This window comes from Pithys albifrons, chromosome 5 (assembly GCF_047495875.1).
Source record: "Pithys albifrons albifrons isolate INPA30051 chromosome 5, PitAlb_v1, whole genome shotgun sequence".
In the NCBI taxonomy this organism is placed as follows: domain Eukaryota; kingdom Metazoa; phylum Chordata; class Aves; order Passeriformes; family Thamnophilidae; genus Pithys; species Pithys albifrons.
Window position 1 is genome coordinate 4,812,996 of NC_092462.1, and position 22,831 is coordinate 4,835,826.

Genomic DNA, 22,831 nt, shown 5'->3' on the forward strand with positions numbered 1-22,831 from the left:
ACACCAAGAAGGAGGATGCCTGAACTGCATTCCAAATTCACGTGTTTGGCTGGAAAAAATAAATCTTGTTTACATTTTTGCCTTTTTTTGGTGCCTGTAGGGTGTATTCAGATCACATTTCCTAATCTTTTTTTGTCAATGCAGAGGGCTTATTTTTTTTAGGCCAGAACTCTCAAGAAATTGGGTTAAATATGAGATATTATTAGGCACAGAGAAAATACAAAATTCTTACTTCTTACAATACTAATTCCAATAACCTTGTTTTATATGAAATTTAGAAGACTGAAATTAATGATGAGTTTAGTATGAGAGATTACATATGACACTGACAAATGTTTGTGCAGTACAGTCTGCTTGTGTGGAAAAGGATCATTTAAAGTACCTGAAATTACCTTGAAATGATGTCACTGCCTTGTGTTATATTAATTAACAGCATTCTCGTCTTCCTGATACAAAATTATTCGGATGCAAGAATGTCTGAATGTTATTGCTGCCAAAGTAGATTGAAATGTCACCTTCTTTGTCTTTTTACTTCCTTAATCTTTTCATAGATGGAAAAATAGTTCTACCAGGAAACCTTTTGGCTTTCACTTTCTATGGCAAACTTTGCAACATTGTGGTGCTGAGAGTGAGAGGAGCCGATGGTGTGGAGCTGAGTGCCCAGGGCAGCACCATTCCCAGTGACACGCAGGACCCAGACCTTGAGAGATCTGACCTGGACTCAACTGCCTTAGACTTGTCCTTGCAGCTCAGCAGGATGGACATTGCTGATAGTCCAGAGGTTGCATCCACAAGCACACCAAGTAAACCAACAGATTCAGGCTCACCAGTTACTCCCGGTTCTGTGGCTGTTGGTGGTCAAGACTCTGGTCAGGGGGATAAAACCTTCAGCAAGGGAGATGGTCCACACCTCGACGAGGATTTGGAGTTGGCTGGGAAAGGCAGCAGTGAGGGACTCCCAGTAATGGGCAAAACTGGAGCAATAAGCAATACAGACTCTTTTTATTTCATTTCTTCCAGAACTAGAATCAATTTTATAGAACCCAGGAGCAGTTCAGCACAAGGTGGTGATTGCGAGTCCCAAGTCACCTATGACATGATAGGAGGTTTAAGCAGCCAGCTCAAAACTATTAGAGAAACAATTGAACTGCCCTTGAAGCAACCTGAACTGTTCAAGAGTTACGGTATGATGCCTGAGAGTTGGCTTTCTTCATTTGATACTAGTTTTCTTCTCTAATTTGACTCTGTTTTTTATATAAATGAAATTTGCACTGACTTCTGTGTAGCAGTGACCTGGTATACTGGAGTGTCCAAACAATGTCAAGCTGCTTTATAATTGTACTGTATGGGTGCTGTGAAGGTGTTATGATTAGCCTGTGTGAAAATTAGTTGAGCAAGGAAGAAATATATGTCTGTACAAAAATTCAGGCGTGCATAAGCAGAGTTTCTGGCAAATAGGACAGACTTCTTTGCTTGAATGTTTGAAAGGTGCAATTGTTTGAGTTGTCGTAAGATCTTGATTTGTTTTGGTAGAGTTAGTTAATGATATTTCTTAAATGGAGAAAAAGTCAGATTAGTTCCTCTGCTGGTTTTGTCCCTGTGTGTTGTAGGCTTCCTGCAAAATTTTAAAAGTCTTTGAGGCTGTTCACTCAAACTCCTCAGTGTGTAAGGAGTTTGAGTCCTTACTATGTGAATTACAGAGTGCAAAAAATAAATGTGATTACTTTTGCCATACTTAAAGTTATATCTAACTTATATATGAACTTACAGGAGTTTTGTAACAAAGCTGAAACTCTGTACTATGTATTTATCACAAATGGATGATATGTACCTTGACTGGGTGTGCATCACTGTGAGGTAGGGCTCTTACCTATAAACATTTCTGTAATACCATGTCTTTGAGGCCCCTTATTTCTCTGCCTTTACCTCTTCACACACACAGACAGACACACACACAGACACACACTTCAGAGAGGAGATTATTTCAGTTGGGACATTTTCCATAACACACAGGTGGCTCTTTCTTGTCAGTGATCCACAGGTGCCAGTGGGGTGATCTGAGGCATCTTCATCTGTGTGTGGTCCAGCTTAACTCTGTCAAACTTCAGCATCACCGCGTGGTTTTGTGTTAGCAGAAAGTTTGTTTCAGCATCAGCATTCTTCATACCTGGTCCCAAAAGTGCTTGAGCAGATTCTCTACTAATTACATGATAGATAATGATGTTTCCTCAGCAGTTACTCTTCTTTGGCAACCATCCAAATGTTGTGAGTCCTTGTCCGCTCACGGGGAGCGAGGCTGGCAGTGAGGTGTGCCTGTGGCTCCACAGTTCTGCTCCTTGCCAGTGCCAGAAACGCCACAGGAGGGAGCAGCCCTTCCTTTAGTTGGACTAACGTGAAAGAACTTGTTCGTGAAGACACTTTGACTTTTGTCCTCTGTCAGTTAGCAGATAACTTTTTTTGAGTGATAGTGTCTAAGATTCAGACTTGTGGCATCATTCCCTGTCTGATTCCCAGTCCCCACCTGATGTTTCTTTGGTTGTGTTTTACCAATGTCTTTTGTGCCAAGGTCAGTCATTCCTTTGTCAAGCATTTGTCTCTGCTTTTTGCTTTCTAATTTTTCACCTTCTGTTTTTGGCTTTGTGCCCATTTAATTTGGCTTTGCTGGTCTGAAACTTCTTTTGGTGGGCTCTTTACCTGGGATCATAATAGTACCTTTGTGCAGTTACCTGTGTTTTCTGTCCACCTCTAACTACTCAGCATGAGCTTGTTCTTCCAATGCCCCTTATGTGCTGTGTCTGAATGTTTCTGTCTTTTTGGCTCTTAACGTTTGCCATTAAATAGGCAAATTCATGCTTTTGATGTGTACTTTTCATCTTGCAAGTATTGTTGAATCAAGCCTCAGTATTTCTGAAATTATTTTGGAGTGTTGAAGAAAAGTGGTTTTCTGATGTTGGAAATTCGGTCTAATGACACTGTAAGAGTCATTAATAACTTTAAAAAGTACATTCAGTACTCAGTCCAATGTTTTTGAAAAAAACAGAACACACATAGGCAAAGTTACAATGTTGAAGTACTGAAAAATACAATGATTTAAGTAGTTGTTTAGTAAACAGAATCTTGTGGGCAGAAATAAAAAATGTGGATGTGTCCCAGTGATCTTTTCACTGAAAGCCTGCAATTTTATCACAGTGACATGTCTGTTAAAGAAGTTAGTGCTGAGGTCAAGTTTCTTGGTAATAACTGAGACAGTGAAATGTGCAAGTGCTGGTTCAGTCTGGCATTTATCACAAGTAACTTCTTTCCTCTGTTTGTCTGCATGTTCTTGTCCAAAGGGATCCCTCCTCCTCGAGGAGTGCTGTTATATGGCCCTCCAGGTACTGGGAAAACTCTGATTGCCAAAGCCATCGCAAACGAGGTTGGCGCTCACGTTACAGTTATTAATGGTCCTGAAATAATAAGCAAGTAAGTCCACCCACTTTGTTTTCATTATTCTATAAATATATTAGCCCAAAATCTGTCCTGGCATCTCTCCATTGTGGATAGATGTAGTATTGGCTGTGGGCTGTCTGCCCGAGAGAGTCAGAAACAAATGGGGACACAGGGCTTGTGTTTCTTCTTGTATTTAAAGAGGTCTGTTGGACTTGGCCAAGAAATTTGTGTAAGGCACAGACTAAATTAAAGAGGGGACTAAAACTGCATCTGCAATTGTGTGTAGGTTAGTTCTGCAATGAGAAGAGCAACTTGTTGAAGCACAGGGCAAGGGGGCACAGGCTCAAGCTCTGCCAGGGGAAATTGAAGTTGGAGATCAGAAAAAAATTCTTTCCAGAAAGAGTAATCAGGCATTGGAATGGGCTGCCCAGAGAGGGGATGGATTCCCCATCCCTGGAGGTTTTTAAACTGAGATTGGCCGTGGCACTGAGTGCCATGATCTGGTAAAGGGACGGGAGTTGGCCCAAGGGTTGGACTTGATGATCTTGGAGGTCTTTTCCAACCCAATCGATTCTATGATTCTATATTTGCAATTAAGGTGATGCTCCACTAGTGTCTCTAGGGAACTTTTTTATTATTCTTCAAAAGTGTAGATAAAATGATTTCTAACACAGAAGAGAAGTGCTTCTCTTTAATCTTTTTTTCCAGTTGCAGCATGGTGATATATTTGCCTGTGCCCCATTTTACCTTAATTTCTTGTCCTTGTGGAAATACAATTTATTGTAGGTTTGCATATATTTTGTGACTTTGAAAGTGCACACTGTGACTTTTGGGAAGGTGTGAGCAGCGATTTTTCCGAGTTGTCCTTGGAAAAGACAAAAAAAATGTTTTTTTTTTTAATTAAAATATTATAATTATTACAGGTTTTACGGGGAGTCTGAATCGAGGTTACGTCAGATATTCGCTGAAGCCTCTCTGCGGTGTGTCCTTTTGGGTAACTCTGTTTGTGGTACCGGTTCCAGCCTTAATGTTCTTAAAAGAAAAACATTTGCAGGAATCTTTAGAGTTTGTAATTTTTTCCTGCAGCGGTTTCTAAAAGGAAATAAATTTGTTTATATAGAGCTTAGCTAGAAGGAAAGCAGTGAAATTCTAGTATGCCTATTAAATCCTGTTGGACACTGCCCTTTTCAAGGGGCTGTTACAGGTGGTGCCAAATCACTCAGTCTGTGTCATCAGTGTATTGTATGCTTGTTTCAACAGATGGAAGTATGAACCAGAGTTTCACCTGGATCCAAATTTTTCTGTCTGCTTTTATCTCTGGAGACCAGCACAGTGCTGTGCTGAGGCATGGAACCCAGTCTAAGTGAGCTAGTGTTGGTGCTGGGTATGGCATCCCTCTGGAGTAGGGTGGCATTCTCCCCAAACTTACTCTGGTTAAAGCAGATTTTAGACTTCCAGGTGATTGATGTTCATAGTACATGAGCAAAAGACCGTTGCATATTGAAGGATTAGTTGTCTAATGTATTAGTCATTTTAGTTTTCTCTTTGAGTAACATCATATTCAAGGTTGAAACTTGGATGGTTAAGTTTTTGTAGGAACTGGACATTTTCCATGAACAGCTTTGCACTTCTCTGCCTTGATGTTTTAAATCTTCCTGAGCACCTTAACATTTTTTCCTTTATTTTTTTCCCCCAGTCGCCCCTCAATTATATTTATAGATGAGTTGGATGCACTCTGTCCAAAGAGAGAAGGGGCTCAGAATGAAGTGGAAAAGAGAGTTGTTGCTTCTTTACTGACATTAATGGATGGCATTGGCTCAGTAAGTTGACTGTATTGAGACAATTAATGTGCATGTGGACTTACTGAACAAAATGATTTTGTTGCTACAGTGGAGCCAGTTTTAGATATGTCATTTTGGGGGGGAAAGAAAACAGGCTTAGGTGAGACTTCATAAGTAATCTAATGCTTTTTTGGATGCTAAGCAGAAGACATAGGAAGGTAATGTCTGCTGGTAACTATGAGATTAAAAGCAGTTAAGCTTCTTCCATTCACTGCCTTTTCTTTGCCTTCTCTCCCCCTCTTGTAGTTTTGGAGATCAAACTGAAATTTCAGTGATAGCCCATCATTGATCTAAGCCAGGTTTTCATTGCTCTGAAATCAAAGTTACCAAAATGCTTCTGGTGATAGTAGGCTGCATGGTTAAAGGCAATAGCACCTATTTCAGGATTGCCATGGTAGGATTTAGGACATAACCAAAGGCTTGCTAAAGAAACAGTAAACTCAATATTGAGTACCTTATGAATTAAGCCCATGATGTTTCCAATCTCTCATCATATATTCTATGATTATTTGCAGGAAAGATGAAAGAAACCTGTCCAGAGTATGAAAATAATTTGCTGCTGTTTATGTAATCTGCAAGTTTCTCATTATTTTCCTGCATGAGCATTTGAGTTGCCCAGTCTGGAGCTGGTCACAGACAGAGCATATTTTCTGATGGCAAAGGCTGATGCACCCTCTTCATGGAAAAAGAGCTTCTTTTCACAACAATAGAATGACACTGCAAGAGACTTACAGCTGCTCTTGCCTTGTTCTAAAAGTGCAAAAGCTTGAGGAAATTGGTTAGGATTTTTGATGTTGCTTTTCCTACTGAACCTACAGGAAGCTTTATAACCTCCTGTCTCTGTTAGTTTTGAAACCTTAACTGATTTGGTTCCCAACCTGGTTTATTCAAGGTCTGCCAATACCATTTTGTTCCTGTGCCAGCTTAGCATTTTAGCTTAAAAACTTCTTTTTCTTTCCTTTGTTCTTACTTTCCTGATACAAGAAAGCAGGTTCTTAGGGTTTAAAGTGGGAGACACTGGGAGGAGAGTATCTTGAAGTAGTTTCTGTTGTATTATCTGCATTTTCATGCAGCATATAATATTGCTAAATTGCAATTAGGGATGGGTTGGGTGAGATCGCAGATGGGAGTGTAAGTAATCTGAAAAGTTTGAGAGTTAGCATCAAGATTTTAGCATGTGTAATAGTTGGAAAAGTAAATAGTATGTTTATAGGCTGCATGGCATTTGATTGTATTTTCAAAATAATATTTTGCATTGTTTGATGCCTTCAGGAAGGCAGTGAAGGGCAGCTCTTGGTACTTGGGGCCACCAATCGCCCTCATGCACTGGACGCAGCCCTGCGCAGACCTGGGCGTTTCGACAAAGAGATAGAAATTGGAATTCCTAATGCCCAGGACCGTCTGGATATACTCCAGAAGCTTCTCAACAAGGTTCCCCATTCGCTCACAGAGGTGGAGTTGGCACAACTGGCCGATAGTGCACATGGTTATGTCGGTGCAGACTTAGCAGCCTTGTGCAAGGAAGCAGGTAAGGCTTTGCTTATCTTATTTAGGATCTTATTTTACCGTTAGTCTCTTTATTTAAAAAAAAATCACAGTCTACAGTAATAGCTTTTGAAATGATGTTTTCTTAATTTTTGTGTTGAAAATGCAGGCCAGGTGTGGAGTATGAGGAGCACCAGTCTGCTCCTGGGCAGATCAGAAAAATTCTTGGAATATTAGTAGCTTTTAAAATCTAATGTTAAGATGAATAACCCTGGGAAATCCCCTGTGCTATTTGTAGCATATTCCATAGCTCCCTGTCTCTCAGTAAGCCAGTGGGTTAGGGAGTTAACTAACATCCCTGACAATTTTCCTACTTTAGAGCCTACCTCTTCCATACAAAAATCCCAAGTCACTCAGGCTGCACAGCTTGTCCTGCAGGTCCTTGTTCCCTGATTGTGCCCCTCAGCAGTGTTTACTCTATCCCTCCTGTGTTCTGTGCCTGTGTTCCATTTTCCTGCAGATGAGAACCTCCTGGCAGGGGCGAGGGAACTGTGTGCACCTGGGTCAGGTTGTGCAGTGGAGCTGGGAGAGCTGGAGAGCACAGGGCCAGGGACTGGAAAGTGTCCCTTGGCCTCTGGAACAGGCATAGCCCTGGAGAATTATCCATGGATCGTGCAGCCAGGGTTCAGTATGTTCCAGGGAATACTTCACCATGAGTTCACCTCTGTTTTCGTTGGATGAAATTCTCTATCAGTTCTTATGTTTTGCTAATTCTAGCAATTCTGGTGTCTGTGTGGTTTAAGTGTTGCACCTTAAATCTGCTCATGAGCAGCCTTTTAAAACAGTCTGGTCAAATTATGACTCTCCAGCTCTGCCTGTGCACATTTGCTCCCTTATGGTTCACAAACACATTTGCTGCATGTGCTGGTTACTTGTATTTCCTTTGGCATTGGGACAGCTGCTTCTGGCAGTGGCACAGAGCAGGGATGATTCTTGCACTGAAATTAACTATGAAGATGACAGAAGTTTTATGGGGGTGATGGCACCTGGAACAGAAAGGTTTTTACTTACCAGCTTCCAGAAATTTTAAGGAATTGTTCTCAAATATGAATTGGTGGACTTTTTTTATGGATCAAAAAGAATAAAGTATGTACAGACACACACTACTCATTTTATAGTCCTCTTCTGGTTGACTTCGGTTGTGTTTTAAGCTCTGTTTGAAGTTAGAAAACGTTATTTTCCCCTGTTTATATACATTTGTTTTTAAAAAAGATAAACCCCCTTTTTATTTCCCTTCCTCTATGTTTTTGGAAGCCTGTCAGTCTGCCTGTATCACAGGACTCACACAGTAAGCACTTAACTAATGTAATCTAAAGTTTTCAGTGAAAAGTGTTGTGGTTTCAGTTCCAAACATGACCCAGCCCAGGCTTCACTTGTGCATGCGCACAGGGGTCCTGGACACTTGATGATCCAGCTGCAAATAGACCATATTTACCCAGTTCTTGAGGCCCTTTTAGAAAATAAATTTGGAATATTGTGCAAATTGAGTTGTAGACCCAGAACTTCAGGTGTCTGCCAGTTGCAGGATGTGCTGTTATCTGGGAGCTTTGCATCCAAGGCCAGTGCTAGGAATGAGGGAAGAAGGGTGTCTCCTTTCTGTTGCTGCTCTTTTCTGAAGTTGGAATCCACGCTGTTAAATTTCCTTGTTGTTTCTTAACTTGGAGTGACCTCTGCTGGTTAAAGTGCAGTCCAGCGCCGTTTAAGTCTTTGCAGCCCACGTGAATTTTATCTTTTCAAAGAGTTGCAAATTCTGTCAAAGTATTGCATAAACTCAGTTCAAGTTGCCTGTTTGTAAGGAATTGTCTTAGTTTTTTTCCTCTTTAAGCTCTTGGTGTCTGTATTTTATGTTAAATTTTCAACACCTTGTAAAATATTAGTGCTTTTCACTGAAGTTAAACCAGCTTTTATAACATGCTGTTTCTCCTCAGCAGAGTAATATTATTCCATATGGCCAGTTTTCCAGTGTTTTGTCTAGTCTTGTGTGTTGTTCAAGCAATGGGCTTCTATTGCTTTATTTAAGAAACTGTGCTGTGGGCCAAGCTAACTTGCTGTCCAGGAATGCTCTCTGATTCTCAGCCTAAGTTTTCCTTGTTTAGTTTTATCCTATTATTTCTATTTACATCCTTGAATAACACGTTTGCTCTCCCTCCTTAGTGTTTACACCCTTCAGATATCTCTAGGCTGTTCTCATGTCTCCTACCTCCTCATTCATTACTGAGCCAAACTATAAATATTTAGCTCTTTTAATCTTTCTTCGTAAATAAGTCCTTCCTGCCTTCCGAGAAATTATGTTGATTTTCTCTGAACTGCCTCCAGTTTGTCAATAACCTTTTGGTGATGTAGGGCTTAGAACTGAAGATAATATTTCATATATGTTATAGCATAAAAGATGATATAAACATGTAGTTGAGTTGGTGCATGTTTCTAAATAACCAAAATGCTTAGTAAGAGTTTTTTCACAAATTTTAAGGTTAATTGTGCCACTTTCAGGCTTCATGAGTGTGTAAGTACAGGTGAGATGTGGCAACTAACTTAGAAAAAGGATTTCAGAACTCAGAAATACATGTTCCCTTTTTGGTACAAGATTATTGTTTATTGCTGTGGTTGCATTGCTGTTGTGGTCTGTGAGAGACTTTCAAGTCTTGCTTCCCTCTTTTATATCTTTAGATATTTCATTTGTGGCTGGAAAGCCTGAAAGTTTACAAGCTAAAGATGTTTATAATCTTAATACAAAGTTTAGATCATTTCCAGAGGACTCATCATTCCTTATCTTTCTACTTCAACTCTGTTTTTTTAACACATGCATTGTGTATACACTGCTTGTATAAAGCAGGGGTGTAGTAGTTATTGTAGCATGGTAAGTGTGGTGTTTGTAGGGCTATGACAGGCAAACCTTTTGCATCTCTAGTTAGGTTTCCTAAGATTCTTCATTATGAAAGCTTTGAAGTTTGTCTTTTGTATGGTTCTGAAGGGTCATCTGTTAATGAAAAGTAAATAGCTATTGTGGAATTAAACATATTCTAACTGTTTTCTTGGCAGAGGTTGTTTGTTCTCCAGTGCATGATTTCCTTAATGGAACTTCTAGGGGTCAGATAGGCAAGTTTTCTGTTCTGTTCAGCAACTCTTTGCATTTTCCTGTAAGTTTTTAGGAAATGTTTGGAGTCTATAAAGTTCTAGGCCCCCATGTATATGGTGTGTAGAGAATTGTGGGGTGGGATGTGCTGGAATGGGCAGGGCAGGAAAGGTGGGCAAGACACTTGGAGAATCTGTGCAGGGTGTTATGACCAAAACCCACGGCATCTTTATATAGAGGTGCTTATAATAAGCAGGTAAGAGTGCTTTTACTTGATCTGCTCAGTTTATAAAATATCAATAGGTTTTTCTACCATTACTGTCTTTTTCTCTACTAAAGATACAGTTCTAGCCTCTTACAAAATGAAACTACTAAATTTTGTGACTTTACAGGAAAAATGCTGGGTGTGAAGGTTGCAATATTTGTTGCAAGACTTGAGAACAGGGAGACAGGCACCAGCTCTGTATGTGCATCTATCTCAGCCCTAATTGTTGTTTCAGATCTTGTTGCTTCTCCTTTATTTACTTTGCCACATGGTCTTTTATTAATTCCCTAAAAAATTATAATGTTTTTAATTTATCAGCAAAGATAAGCAGTGCACTTTAAAAAAAAACACATATGAAATGTTAATTATGTAGCAGGGACATGAATGGTATAAACTGTACTGAATGTTAGAGGATGCTTAGCAACAAAGGCTTCCAAATATAGCAATTTATTATAAACTTATCCTTCTATGGCTGCCTGTAGCATTTCAAGAGGGTGAATATAAATATAGCTTGATTTCTTCAAGAAGTGGGTTCAGTCATTCTGTTTACAGAGAAAGGAAGTATTTGCTTTGTAACTCTTAGGATTTATCTTGAATATCCTTGTTCATTACACATCATTTCAGTGTGCTGATATGAAACACTTGGACTGTGATAAGATAGCATCATGAGGAGAGGAAGAACAAATGGCTTTGTTTAAATACTGGTCTCTCTTGCAATAACATGGATTTGCTTCCAGTGAGGATGCTGCATTGTAACCACCGAGACTTTGAGGCTTCTGTGAAGGGAGCACTAATTGCTTTGTTTTGCAAAGCTTCTGTTTTAATTGCCTGAATGTAATAGAGTTAAAGGTATCACTCTGCTTAGCCTTTGGGATTAGAGTGGTTTACTGCCTTGAGCTGACTGTTACAAAAAATCTCAAAGTAATAAGGATTTGAGCTGCATCTCTGACCACTGTGAATCAGTGTTACTCTTCTCAGTCTGTGAAGCCACTGGCACAGACATATGATGTGCTCTGTTCTCTTATGTTCATAATTCTGAGTCCTGTTGTTTGGAGAGCTTATTGTCTGTTATTCACTTGCCCTTTTAATTATCCCTGTGTTCTGAGGAATAACAGCTACGATGGAGAGTCTGTATGCTGTTTAATCCATAGCTCTCTATATTGATTTTATGTAGATAGTAGATCTGTAAAGGTATAAAGATACTGTACTTGGCTTTTGCTGGAGCTGAGAAACTTCCTGCTCTATATTTTACGACCCTCCCGCCCCCCAAAAAAAAGTTTCTGTAATTTGCTTGCATTAAAATTAAGAATTTAAAAAAATTAGTCAACTGAAGGACCATCTCTTGGAGGTTTTTTTTGTTTTTCCCTGCAATGCATGGAGAGGTAAATTCCCCTGAAACCCAGGAATGTCTCTTTGTTAGATCTCTGTGGTTTTTTTCCCCCCAAGCTTCTGCAGTTTTGGTAGCCTGGCCACCTGCAGGAAACATGAGCTGTGTGGGCTAATGTGATTAACAGTGGGTCTCTGTGCACCCCGAGGACCAGCCCCTGACTGGGCTTTCAATCAGACAAACACTGTGTTCAAAATGTGGCTTCTCAGCCTCACGTCTCCAATCGAGCTCCTCATTTCACCTCAGTCACGGTCTGGATGAAACAGCCCAGTGTTAGAGCATCAAGAATATCTCTCCTTTCTTTAAGCTGTAAAAATTCAGTCTGAACCTTTCCCAACAGGATTTGGACCCGGGTTGTGCTGAGGGCGTACAACAAACGTAGATATTTTCCTTGGATCATGATCCTCAATGTAGGAATGTGGGCTGAGACACTTGAAAGTGCAGATTTTGACACAGGAGGTGGATGACTGGGGCAGTGGGATTGTTTGTTTGTTTTGTGGATTTTTGGTTTGTTTTGAAATTAACTGATTGCAGTTACAGATTTGAAAGGGAAAACACTGCCTAACATGCTGTAATTATTTTATTCCCTTATGGAAAGTAGCTGAAAATACCACGTCTATGTTGTTATTTATTTATTTGTAGCACAGATAAAGAGTGAAGCTGCTGCAAGCAATCTGCTATTGCATTCCCTGACTGACTGCTGGTTCTCATGGGATACTCAAAACGAGGTGGGAAAGGCCACTTGACTTTTTATGAAAAGGTCATGTAGAAAATGTGGGAGTTTGGGGAATATTAGTAACATATATAGTCAGATGGTCAATACCAAAAACATGTGTCCTTATGAAATGTAGAGATTTTTGCAGAAAGGGCAGCAAATGCTCAGAGTGATGGCTTTTGTGCAGAACTGGCTACATGTGGGTGCTGCCTCTTGTAAGAAATGCTGGTTTATGTTGGGGTTTGCAGTTATTTTTTTATGCATAAAATATTTGTCCTTTTTTGTTGTTTTGTTTTTGTGTGTTTTGTAATGGTACTTGATTTTTGTTTTTACACAAGGGACATTGCACTTACTGCAGTCAGGGCATGTGAACTTTTGATTTTCATCCTAACTAATTTTAAGTGTGTGTTTATCCACCACTGCCTTGCAGTTAATTGGATGATGGGATTGCTGACTTCATACACACAGTTGTGGGTAGAGTACTTAATAATCTGTTTAGACCACATCCCCTTCTGTCTGCTGGTATTTATATAAGCAGGAAATAATGAATATTTCAGGAGAGTTGATCAATAACAGTCACTAATATTTTCAGTTAATCTTCTGTGCAGGTGGTCACCATGTTCTTGCTTCTGCAGCTTGAGTGGTACAGAAGAATCAACATTACTCATGTATATTGAAACTTTTGTGTTTGAATGGCTTGGAGGGTCAGCCCCAAAAGAAGCTGCTTGGTTTGAAGGGTGAGGGGTGCAGGACACCAGGGTAGGCTGTGTTGGTGCAGCCCTACCTGTGCAGGCTGGGCAGGGACTGGTGGGGACTGGTAGGGTCCCTGGTAGGGACTGGTGGGCTGTGAAATGGTAGACAGAATGTCATTCCTCAGCTGGCAGATCCTGGAAATTCAGCATTGTGTCGTTTTGCCTAAGAACAGAATAAATTTGGGACAGATACTGTCTCAGTCATCAACCAGACTTTAGACAAACCATTTGTGTAGAAATGGTACTATAGGAGAAAAATTCAATGTCTTCTGACTCCCTCAGGCTGCAGGTGACAAATTTGTCTGGAATTATGTAATAGCAAACTTGTTATCTGAAAGCAATCTTAGTTATTTTGTTTAATTGATAGAAGATCATGAAGGATCCTCTGGGGAAATGTAGCTAAAGTTGAATATCTGTGTTAGTAAAATCAGTTAGCAGGAGACGTGTATGTAGAACGATTAGTTACTGTTGGGGGTCAGAGCCTAAATATTCTCAGGCAAAGTTTTCATAGGTCTCCTTCCTGACTTTAATTTTCAGTTATACCCTGACTTGTCAACATTCCTAATTACAATTCGATTGGCCTTTAGCCACAAACTGTTGCTTCTTGCCTTTCTGCCCTTGCTGTTTCGGTCGTCTGGCAGTCCTTATTTTTGTCCTAACACACATGTGACTGCTCTTAGCTTAGGTATGTTTATGTATGAGGAACAGGCAGTCTGGTATTCCTTATTTCCATCTGTTGTCACAGTATTAGGATAAATGATGTGTGTGTACCTGATCTGTGAATAAACTGTTTCCTGTATGAAAGAAGTTTTGAAAATACAGTTCCTCCTTCCTTCCCTTCCGTCCCCTGTCGTACCTCTCAGCAGCTTTGGGGCAGCTCCACAGACATGTTCCAGCACATGCTGAGGCTCTTCACGAAGGACTATAAATCGTGTCTGTAATCCCTACAGTAGGTTAGTGCTCAGGTTAGCCCAGTGAATTTGCAGTGTTATGGTTACAAGGGATTTAAGGGCATTATCTTTCCTGTGCAAACAGTGTATGAAAGTTCTTCAGGGATTTTCCCATATAGCTCTGGCAGCTAAAGACAGATTGCAGAATATGGTTTCAAGAGCAAAAAAGTAGGGGTTTCTGTTTCCTGATTTTTTTGTTTTTTAAAAAGGTCTGAATTTTATGTACAGGTTAAATTTAAAAAGTTTAAAAATATATTTATAAACTGATTTTAAGTCATATGAAATACTTTTTCTATGCATTAAACGGTTACATTTTGAAGTATAGTACGTAAAGGTCTGGAAGTAGAGGAGGATATCCCATCCAGTGCCATTAGGGAGCTGAGATCTACCCATCCATGCTCCTCTCTTGATCATTCCACTGCCAGCTATGCAGGAGAGTATCAGTTCTTAAAATACAGGAGAGTTGGATCTGACAGCTGTCACGTGGAGAAATGCTGTGTGTCTTCTGGGTTTGGCTGTAAGAATTTGGGAGGGAAATACCAGATTAGCAGGGAAAGAAGAAACATTTCCTTTTGTAAACAATCTTACAAGATGATTACAATTTCTTTGAAGCTGCTTAGAAATTCTGGTAGAGTAAGTCCAGACAGGATATGGGTTTGCGGAAGAAATGGCTGATGGGCAGTAAATGTGCATGATTAACAGTTTGGTTTGGTTCAGTTTATTTCCTCAAGTGTTGTGTATATTCTGTTTTGGAAACCTGAAGTATATATATTCTGGTCATTCTGAGTGGATGCTTTCTATTACTTACAGTAGTGTGTAATTATACACAGACTCTGACAAATATAGCAGCATCATAGGGTCTAATTTTAGGCTCAGATATTTGTGATTATGATCTAATGTGCCAAAACTTAGCCAAGCTATGAGCAAGTAAATCTTACGTGCAAACAATGCTATCAACCTCGTGCATAGCCTGGTACCAAAGAAGGATCATCTGTACCAGGACAGGGTGTTCTGCTGTGGTTTTTTCCCTTCTGTCCACTTAGTTTCCTCTGTTCTAGACAGACAGGATGAGTTGGTGAGGTAGAGCACATAGTTGCTGGGCTGGAACAAACTGTTTATTTTCCATTGTTTGTAATCATGCATGCCTTATTATGCTGCTTTCTTTTATTTTTTTTTTAACTGGGGTTTTCTGTAGCTGCTCTGCTGAGAATCCGTGGCTGCCTTCCGAGTCTGCTCTGCATAGGGCAGTCATAGAATCACAGAATCATAGAATGGATTGGGTTGGAAAAGACCTCTGAGATCATCAAGTCCAACCCTTGGTCCAACTCCAGTCCCTTTACCAGATCATGGCACTCAGTGCCACATCCAATCTCAGTTTAAAAACCTCCAGGGATGGTGAATCCACCCCCTTTCTGGGCAGCCCATTCCAATGTCTGATTACTCTCTCTGGAAAGAATTTTTTTCTGATGTCCAACTTAAATTTCCCCTGGCAGAGCTTGAGCCCGTGCCCCCTTGTCCTATTGCTGAGTGCCTGGGAGAGAGACCAACCCCCACCTGGCCAGAACTTCCCTTCAGGTAGTTCTAGACAGTGCTGAGGTCACCTCTGAGCCTCCTCCTCTCCAGGTTAAACACCCCCAGCTCCCTCAGCCTCTCCCCACAGCACTTGTGCTCCAAGTCCCTTCTCCAGCCTTGTTGCTCTTCTCTGGACCAGCTCCAGCCCCTCAATCTCTTTCCTGAACTGAGGGGCCCAGAACTGAACACACCACACAAGGTGTGGCCTCACCAACACAGAGGAAGTCCTTGGGACTGATGGTGTGTCCCTTGACTAGAAGTAGGTACCCCATGCCTATGTGAACAGTCACACTGACCTTACAGCAGGCTAACTATGTCTAAGTCCTTCCTCCCCTCATGCAGGACTGGAGTGAAATAGTGAAAACCCACTTGCCCACTTCTGAGCCTCCTCAATCACTGCCAAAAGGTTATTGATACTCATTAAGCCTTAAAAACGGATTAGTGTCTTAAAAGGAACAAGCAGAGCTGAAACAAATGCTGTGCTTGGAGTTAGTTTACAGCAATGACATCTACTGAGCCCAAAACATTCCCACGTGAAAGATCCTCAGGAGCTTATCTGAGCTGCTTGGTGTTTCCTGAGGTGTTACTGTTTGAGTCTTCATTGGAACTTCTGCAGTGATAAACTTGGGTTTGCTGTAGCGTTCCACCTCCTTTGCCTCTGCATTGCTTCTGGCAGCATGGTTTGCATCCTACCCTGCATTTCCTTACATTAAATACATTTTTCAGCATCTCCAGATGAGGATGTGATTTTCTGCCTACGGCAGACCACTGGCTCTATCCTTCTCCTGTTACTGAGACTCCCCCCCTTCCCCCTGGCTAGAGGTCAATCTGAAGTGCAGGAAAGAATGATTATGATAACGGGAGGAAACAGGAAGAATCATGCTTTCTTTTTCAATCTGTTTTTTATTATTGTTTTAATGTAAAACATTGTTTCAATTAAGTGCTGACCTGTGCAGTGGCGTGTGCGTGCACATGCCAAAATGAATTCCGGCTTTGTTTGGAAAGCTGTGACCTCTTTATTCCTGTTCTGGATCAAGGCTGTTGCATTTCAAACCCACTGCTGAGGACTGAAGTTTCACTTGTGCTCCTCGTCACACTGGCAGTACAAACCTTCAGGGCAGTGTTCTTCTTAGGCATTTTTATGTGCTGTGCTCTCTCAGTTTTTAAAATAAGCTTGTTTGGTTTTAAGACTTACTCATGCCATGAAAAAAAGATAACCATGACACAATTAAAATATATCAAATGAGCACTGGGCTAAAGTGGTACTTGGTGGAGCAGATAGGTACAGAAATGAGCAGAGATCTTTATCAGTTACTTGCTTTCTCAGTGCCTTAATTTCATGCTGTGTTAGTTATTCTTGCAGTTTTTTCCAAAGTGAGAGTGCCGTGTGAATTGACTTCGACAAAGAGAAAATGTAAGACCAAACCCAAATACCTGCTCCCACCCTGCAAAGTGTTGGCTGCTGTGACTGTGGAATAAGATGTAGAGTTTATTTGCCTGGATGTAATTCTTAAATCTAAGGGGTGAATCTATGTCGTCTCTTTGGAGTTTTTTGTTTGCTTAAAATGAACTTCAGAGGAAGGAAGAAAGGGGTGAGGAAAAACATGAAAATTGTCTGGGTTGTTAAAATGAGCCAGTTACATTTTATACTTGTCCTCTGGTAACCAGATTTTTGTTTTTCTCCTTGGCCTCTTGGAATGTTTTTATTTATGTATCTTATTAGTTTTGGATGTTCTGTGCAAAGGGAAACCTGAATTACAAACTTTTTTTCTTTCTGTTATTGTATTAAGAGCCTGGGTATTGGATGCAGGTGCTCAGACTCTGCTGTAATTGGCAGTTTATGGAGAGACACCAGCTGTACTGCTTCACAGGGGACTTATTATATCTCTTCACACGTTGTATATATTGTAGGAAATGCAGAATTCCTGTCATTGTCAGAAACTTTGCATGTCTGTTTCTACCAGTGCCTCGGTAGAAAAAAAGGCAACAGTCTGCTGAAAGTTAAAACCGTGTCTATTTTCAGAAATGGCTTAATCCCTTTGATTGTCTTTTCATGTAGCACTAATTGGTGTTTTGTTTGGTTAAATATAGAGGAGACTTAGCAAATGTTTGTCTTTTTATGGTCATGCAAGGTGAACTGGTGTGGCATGAACTGCCTGACTTGTTTGGGAACACACGGCAACAGGTATTACATATCTGATGTGTGTGTACTTGCCTTTAAAATTATGGTCATGTAATAATGTACAAAATAAGGCATTGGCAGTTTCAGATCACAGAACAGGATTGGTAATAGAAGCAATGAAATGCTAAATTGTATCAGACCTTAAAAGGGATAATTATACAGTTGGAAAATGGTGATGCTTCTGGGCATCCTACACAGTGGGGGGTGTACTTGCTCTCTGGGGGCTGCAAATGGTGCAGCCTGGTCCTGCCTAAGGAGTATTGGTATATTGATGTGGGAGTGGGTGGGACTTGTGTGGCTTTTGAAGGATTGATTTATAGGGGCAACCTAGGAATTAGTATGAAGATTTATAGGTATTGTATGTGAGTGATTTGACCAAACAAAGGAAAAGGTAAAAGCTGTGCCTGCATTTGAAAAGTGTGATCGCTGAAGGGAATTAAGAGCTGTTGGGTGTTGCAGGGAATGTTTGTTGCATATCAAGAAAAATACAGATATCTGGCATCTTACCAGGTGGCAAAATAGGATTCCAATGAAGGTTAAAGAAACCTCATCAGTTTGCTTTTAAGAGCGGCTTGGAAAGTACAGTCCTGATCATAGAGAAGTGGACAAGGTTGCAGATGTCTTATGGGAGCTGATTTAATGTTGCCTTGCATATGTGTTGTCCTTCTTCCTCTGTGGTTTAGGAATGTGTTCAAATCAATGTGTGGATATGATTTTCCCTGTTAGCTTCATCTCCGGAAATATGGGAATGAGGCTGTTTAATTCTGTCTTTTGGAACGTTTTAGTTTATAGTCTGCCTGTGGTTGTTAAATCCCCTTTTTTTGTGCTCTCCCATCAGAAGCGTCTCGCACGTTCTCTGACGTAGTTCACACCTGGCATTGAGACACATTCCTTGGAACATCATTTCCTTTCCAGTGCTGCCATGTGTGGTACACTTTGTTTGTGAGAACCAGGAGGAAGTCTACATATTTCCATGTCTTTTTTTGTTTTAATAGGTTTGTACGCCTTGCGGAGAGCACTGGGGAAGAGCCCTAACCTGTCAGACACCGAGGTGGCTGGGTCAGTGATGATTGCTTTCAATGACTTCCTGCAGGGGATGAATGATGTCAGGCCCAGTGCCATGAGGGAGGTGGCAATTGATGTGCCAAAAGTAAGTTGTTTTGTGCAATACTCCAGCAACATTGCCAGAGCCCTTTAGAGAGGAATTTTGTGAAGTGGAAGCCTCAAGTTACCAGTAAATGCTGTGCATTGTCTTTTTGTTTGCTTCTTATTTGATTTAATTATAATTTTGAAGAACCATTTGCAAAAGCTTAAGTTCCTAATGCTTTAGGAGGTACCTCCTGGTCTGTAATTTTATATGCTGAGCGGGTTAATGGAGTGAAAATCTTCAGATGTCTACTCAAAGCAGGTCCTGAACAGCCATGAAAGCTGGAGCCTTTTGTGAAGCAAACACAAATAAAATGAGAAAGCAACTGTTAGCATTTGTAACCAAAGGGTATTGAAACAAATCTGTGAAGAGTTTGGTTGCTGTGGTTTTTAGATAAACATGACCTGAGTGTTTTCAGTGGTATTATGTTTTTAACTGAAAGTAGAATTCAGTACTGTAGACAGGTTATCATTACCAGGCCTGTCATGGGCTGTAATTATATGAACAGTTCTTTTGGTGCTGCCAGGTTCATCTTTATCCTGCTTACTGCCCTCTCAATTACATATTATAGTAGTTCAGTGGCAGATCCAATGTAAATTGGGCTGGGGAGCTGATCTGGTTTAAGACAACTCTGATCCAGGTTAAGAAGATTGAGCAAAAGAAGGTGTGTTAATCTTACTAAATCCTGACTCTGTGAGCGGCCGTGCTGGTGTTTCTCAGCAGCTCCCCAAGCCTCAGAAGAAAACATTTTATATCTAATTACATGAAGGTGAGTCATTTGGAAATTAGACTGCACAACTATAGGCCATTATTCCCAGGCTTTAGGAATGGGAAATAAAGTCTGTGAACCGGATGCTGCTCACAGCCAGCTCGGATGTCACACTTGGCTTGTTAAATAGTCCACGCTGTGCAGGGCAGTGCTGGGTGGAACTGCCTGGGCTGGTCCCACTCAGCTTTTCCTGGAAGGGATGTTGTGGCATCAGTATCCACGAGGGCCAAGTGGTTCTGCTGAGACTGGAGTTAACTAACTAGTTCTTTCACTGCTTATTGTGCTACTGCCTCTTGGCTTCATGTTGTTATCCCTGTGCTGTGCCTCTTAGGCTTCCCCAACCCCTTTGGAGCCATGTGGAATGCTGCTGAACAGCACAATACAGACAGGGAGAAGCAAGGTCTAGAAGTACTGCAGGAAATCTGTTCTCATCCAGGTCAACCTACTGCTCAGGCTCCTGTTGTCCACTAACCCATCCTGCCAAGGGGCTTCCTTGCTTGTCATTTGATTTTATTTGTTAAACACTTCCTGACTCACTGCAATACTACTGAAATTCATTCCTTTACTGAAGGGGAGATAACAACATAGTGCAGATTCCTTTTGTGCTGACAGGACCTGCATTTTCACTGTGAAGGACCTGCATATTTTGTGGAGATGTAGTGTAGATTTCAGACCATCTGCTTGGTGCCTGGGATGAGTTTGAGGTGGAATCTAAAGTACTGAATGCAGCAGATTTTCTGTCCTCCACTATCACCTACCAAAGGAAGGGAGTTCGGAACTAGATGGTCTTTAGGAACTAGTGGATCCATTCCAATTCAAACCATTCTGTGATGACTATCATCCAAAAAATCCTTGCTAAAATAACTTTAAATACTAAATAAATTATCAGCCATGAGATTTTTTTTCCAAAGAGAATAGACAGAAATCTAAGCTACATTACTAATACCAGCTTTTTTAGGTGTTTATTGCAGATACAGTATTCATGTGGCAGCCCCCTGGGTGTGGATGGGACTTTGGGCCTCTGTAGTTAGTTACAGGTAAAACCATTGATGTATGTGCGGAATGAAACTGAAACTTTTGTGATTGTAAACTTGTTACTTGAATGACAAGAGTTCAAAGTAACTTCTAAATAAAGCCACAAGTCCCTCCTCGCGTGCCTGGGTTGCCGTGTGTGTTGTCCCTCACCAAGGCAAATGCAAAATCCTTGCTGCCTGGTTCCATGTAGCATCTTGTTTTCCATTTTTACAGAACCGTTCTTGAACTTTACTGTGTGTTACAACCCTTTTAGAAGGCTTCTTTTTCTGCAGCAGGGATTTAGGAGAGAGGGGATGCACGTTATAAATCAGGAAGTTAACTCTGGAGAGTTGCACTGTAGTTACTGTTCCTCCCTCTCCTGAGGGTCTTCCTGAAACTTTGTTAGAGAAAGCTGTGGGTTTTGCTTGCCTCTTTTACTCCCTTTGCTGTAATTCAACACTCAGATTTGTGTCCTTGTAGCCAAAAGGCTCTGGATGAGATATCCTTTGCATGTCTGCTTTATTTCTTCCTTGCTGGTGCTTAATAACCCCTGGGGAGCTGCTGCTCTGCATCGTGTTCTGAGCTCTGGTGACCCAGGGCGATTATGGCAGTAATGAAATCTTGGTGTCTTACACACTGCAGCAGAGCACTGGCTTTGTTCGTGTAAGCTCAGCCCCAAGGCTAATCTTTAAAACCATTTCCATGGTGACAGAATATCACACTTCATTGCTGGTTTGCAAGTTGAGTTCCTGTACAGGTGAGAGCACTGTAGTTATTGCTGGAGGACCATCCCCCTGCCTCCAACACTTATCTCTCTCCTTTTAAAGTGAGGAAATAAAAATCTGTTTTGTTTACAACATGACTAGAATGTGAAGGTAGTGGTGTATTTGCTACTTTTGTTTTAATACCATTGCTGCTTCATCTCCATACTTTGTATTATAGAAATTCTAAATAAGTGAACTTCTGACTGCTTATTTTTTTTTTTAACAGGAGAGGTCAAATTAGTAGCAGTGTTTGTATGCTCTAACTTCTCTTTCTTCTCTTTCCCTTCTTTTTGTTTCTTCTCTTTCCCTTTTCCAATTTTAAATGTGAGCAAAATCAGATTAAGTCTCTGAAAACAACCTTCATGTAAGGTGGCTCTACTTCCCCTTTTCTGTACAATGTTATCACTTATGGTGTAAATGACATGTAGTGGGTCTGAAAAACCACTTGAATAATGCCTCAGAATACTTGTGCAGTAGACTGAGTATTTGCAAGAGGGTAAAAAAAACCATTTAGATGTTTTCTCCATGACTTTTTATGTGTGTGCAAAGTGCTGCCAGTGGATTTTGCCTTCTATTGCTGAAACTTATAGGGAGTTCCTGCTTAAAGACATTCTTGTTCATGTTTGTCAAAATCTTTGTCTAGATAGAAAGACATGGTTATAGGAATGACTACTCCATGCTGTGCAGGGATTGATACTGAAAAAAGAGAACAAGTTGGTTGTCTGTCTTCTTCCATAAGAACAAGTTGTTTGAGTGCCAAGTTTTAGTTCTGTGCAGTTTACAGAGCTGCTACTCAGAATTAAGGGCTGTGGGGGTAGGTAGTACATCTTTTTCTTAGATGAAATTGAAACCACACTGTTTCATATCTGACTCAGAAACACAAACTTTAGTAACATGGGAAGATTGGGTTTAATTGTCCTGAATTTAATTATGTTCCTCAGCCATGAAGTTTGAGTGGAAGGGGTTTGCATGGGTGGGACAGTGGCAAGATGCAAGTGAGGTATCAGGCACATCTTCACTTTGTATAACTTGTGTGTTTGCTTCATGATAGTTAAAAGTCTGTATGTGGATTTCTGCCTCAACTGTATTGGTAGGCTAAGATACCCAGCTCAGAGTCATATAATGGAAGTTTCTTTTGCCTTTGACAGACCCCTCTGCCCTCAGATCCTTCTTAGTAGGGAGTGGTGATCAGCTCTACATATTTGATACTTCCTCAGGTTTATAAATTAATTATTTAAGAACCAGAAGCTGTTGGTCACTTGAAAAAAAGAGGTTTCTGATTTTTTCTGGTGTTCCCATAACATATTCCTGATGTGAGAGAGATGAAGTTCAGGTAGCAAACAGGCAGCTCCTCACCTTCCAGTTAGCCTTTAAACTCAAAGTTATTTCTCAGGAATTGATCCACGTGCCTTGATTTTTGCTGTTT

General features: G+C 40.7%; 1 protein-coding gene across 2 annotated transcripts in view; it reads left to right on the plus strand.

Annotated features, from left to right (window-relative positions):
- Window positions 1-22,831, plus strand: part of AFG2A (AFG2 AAA ATPase homolog A) — a 170,996-nt gene that overhangs the window by 4,582 nt on the left and 143,583 nt on the right. For both annotated transcript variants that reach the window (XM_071555550.1, XM_071555548.1), the window contains 6 exons: window positions 552-1,184; window positions 3,333-3,462; window positions 4,353-4,409; window positions 5,126-5,249; window positions 6,543-6,798; window positions 18,707-18,861. In XM_071555550.1, the coding sequence (XP_071411651.1) occupies window positions 552-1,184; window positions 3,333-3,462; window positions 4,353-4,409; window positions 5,126-5,249; window positions 6,543-6,798; window positions 18,707-18,861 (1,355 nt within the window). The remainder of the gene's footprint in view (window positions 1-551; window positions 1,185-3,332; window positions 3,463-4,352; window positions 4,410-5,125; window positions 5,250-6,542; window positions 6,799-18,706; window positions 18,862-22,831) is intronic.